Source organism: Acanthamoeba castellanii, assembly GCF_000313135.1.
Source record: "Acanthamoeba castellanii str. Neff unplaced genomic scaffold scf7180000084524, whole genome shotgun sequence".
Classification (NCBI taxonomy): Eukaryota; Discosea; order Longamoebia; family Acanthamoebidae; genus Acanthamoeba; species Acanthamoeba castellanii.
In genome coordinates, this window is record NW_004457266.1 from 12,114 (window position 1) to 14,838 (window position 2,725).

General features: G+C 54.7%; 2 protein-coding genes across 2 annotated transcripts; one reads left to right on the forward strand and one right to left on the reverse strand.

Annotated features, from left to right (window-relative positions):
• Positions 1 to 320: 320 nt before the first annotated feature.
• On the reverse strand, positions 321 to 2,073 carry ACA1_032320 (NAD dependent epimerase/dehydratase superfamily protein; the record flags this gene model as incomplete). Its single annotated transcript, XM_004333453.1, has 9 exons — positions 321 to 476; positions 540 to 631; positions 688 to 814; positions 909 to 943; positions 1,010 to 1,084; positions 1,132 to 1,215; positions 1,643 to 1,714; positions 1,771 to 1,854; positions 1,938 to 2,073. 9 exons carry the CDS (start codon positions 2,071 to 2,073, stop codon positions 321 to 323), a joined length of 861 nt encoding a protein of 286 aa, XP_004333501.1.
• Positions 2,074 to 2,230: 157 nt separating this feature from the next.
• On the forward strand, positions 2,231 to 2,545 carry ACA1_032330 (uncharacterized protein; the record flags this gene model as incomplete). The annotated part of the gene is made up of 2 exons (XM_004333454.1): positions 2,231 to 2,378; positions 2,463 to 2,545. Coding segments are annotated over 2 exons (231 nt in total), but the record flags the coding sequence as incomplete, so codon positions are not given.
• Positions 2,546 to 2,725: the final 180 nt, after the last annotated feature.

A 2,725-nucleotide genomic window follows, 5' to 3' on the forward strand; every position in this document is an offset into this window, starting at 1 on the left:
CGTGGTCGCCCCAGCCACGTACGGGTGGGCTCGCACCAGCGCCACCACCCGCGCCCACAGCGCCTTCACGTCCAGCGCCCCCCGCGCCGCAGTCACCGCCACCAGCCCTTTCAGCTCTATGCCGCGATGCTTCGCTTGATCATCCATCTGGTCGTGTTTTGGATCAAGCGAGTCGCTAGTGCCCCAACTTGTTGTTTGAGCCACGCCAGCGAGCGGCACACCCAGCAGCTGCTGGTGGCGGAGACTTTAACACCTGTTATTTTCCCTTCTCTTTCCCCACTTCACCAAACCTTGTTGACTCCAGATCAAGGTGTGGGCGGCTACTGGAAGTAGGCCTCAGAGTTGTCTTGAGGGACATAGCCGAGGGTGGCGATGGTCTCCTCGAGGTCGTAGACCCTGGCGTCGTTGTTGCTGACGGCGTAGGCGATCATGAAGGGAATGCCACTAGCGGCAGGCTTCATCTCGCCCTCAATCGCCTAGGCGCGATAGACTCTGGGGTTAGTGGCCTGATGGCACACAGAGGCTGGCCTTGTGTGTACCTTCCTGAAGAAGTTACCGGCGTCGCGCTGCGACAGGTACATTGCCCGCATGTAAGCTTCGTTGATAGTGCCCTTCAAGTCGGAGGGATCATCTGTTACAATAAGTAAGCTAATAGCCTTTGATCACTGGTGAATGGCAACAGTGTACCGTTCAATCTGATCCATCCGATGCGGAACACCACCGTCGCGATGCGCTTGTGGAGCGAGAAGAGCTTGCACAGGTCTTCGCCGCAGGTCTTGGACACGGCATAGAGCGAGTCAGGGAAGACAAAGTCCTAAAAAACATGAAAGTAGCACACGTCAATGGCGAGCTTTCGCAAAAGGGCAATCAGAGAGCGAATGGGAGCGCCTTCATACTCCAAGACGAACTGTTCCGGGCTTGATGCGGGCCACGTCCAGCGATTCTGATGTGGTGGAAACAAGACTGATAAGATCATCAAGTCGCTGGTCCCATCGAGTGAGTCTTGTACCAGGCTTGGCAGGATCGGCACACATGGACCCATTTTGCGTGTGGTTGGTCGAGGCGAAGATGAATCTGTCCTCCACTGCGTCGTGAGCAGAGGCCAAAATACGGGTGCTATAGATTGGTTACGATACCGCTTCACGTTGGCGCGTACGCACTCCTCCAGGACATGGTAAGTCGCCTCCACGTTGTTCTTGAACACCACGTGCGGTCCTGTGCAATGTTGCGTTAGCGCATGACCGCAACTCAAGAACTGAATTCCGACCAACGCCAAGAAAAGTTGATGAACGAAGAACGTTCTGACCACAAAGCAGAGAATCTTCACAACCCCAACATCGCCAACACAGGAGTGGGTATATAAGGCCCCTAGGCAGGCAAGGTGGATCATCATCCTTGCGCTTGGGGCAAACATGCACGCAGCTGTGACCGTTTAGAGGTATGCTCGTGCCCTTTGCTGATTGCCAACTGCCCATCCAGTTAGCAGAGCGTGGTGCTAGAAGAGGCTCCCTCACCCGGACCTCGGCGCCCAATTTCTTTCACCGGCCTTCGCGCCACCCCAACTCAAATACAACAATCAACAATCAAGTGTACCCAACGCTAGCTCTCACCCTGATGTCCATGTTGTGGCGTTGGGACTTACCTTGCTCAGGGAAGGGCACGGCCAGAGAGTAGGCCGCGAGGTGGATCACGACGTCCAAGCCCTCGAACAGACCTGACCAGCGGCAGTGAGACGAGCAGGGGCAGATAGAAGTTATATGGATGAGGTACCCTTGACTTGGTCGCGGTCGCTGAGGTCGACGACAGTGGTGTCGTAGGTCTCCTTTTCGGTCTGCAGCGTTTCAGCGTCGGTGCCTGTGGGAGGGGAGCACAGGTGGCCAAGTTAGTGTTTGCGTTGGGTGGGGCAGCACCAAAACTCCTCCCTGGCCTGAGCGTACACTCGGGCTTCTCAAAAGAGAACAGCTTCAGTTGGTATTCATCCTTCAGTTGGCGAATGAGGATTGTCGCCAACCGCCCGGTAGCTCCTGTAATGCCCACCTTCTTCATCTGAGTGGCTCTGAGTGCCTGCCCCATTTTCCACCATTTTCCTTTTTATTTCTATGTCTACAAATAATAGAAACACCAAAACAAATACGGCGAACAAGGCTGTGTGAAGCTGATTGGGGCAGGCTGCTCCCTTGTGGTCAGACTGACAGTCGAAGGTCAACGAGAGAAGAACAAGAAGACAAAGATGGAGAAGGACAAGGCAGCGAAGAAGAGCGCCAAGGAGGAGAAGGCCAAAGAAAAAGTGGACAAAAAGAAGGACAAGAAGGACAAGAAGAAGAGCGGCAAACACCCCTCAAAGGCGGACAAGAAGAAGGCCACGGACGCCACTGGCTGTACGGCACACTACCTAAATTTTATTCAATTCATTTTCTATTTATTTATTTATTATTAACCCAAAATAATAATTCACTACCCAGCGTCGTCTGCAGAGAGGGTGAGGGAGCTGATCGTGCTGGATGGCCGGGTCACGAGCGACTGGGTCAAGCTCTTTGAAAACGACCGGTGCGTGCCGGCACCTCCCATCAACCCCCGATTCCCGCCTCGGCCCATCAATACGCCACACCACGGCCTCAACTCACCAACTCACTTGCAACGCAACACAACGCCACACCTCAAGGCTGAAGGACGGCAGCCGCATTCGAGTGGTGCAGGCGTCGTGGATGGAGACCTCAGTCGCCGT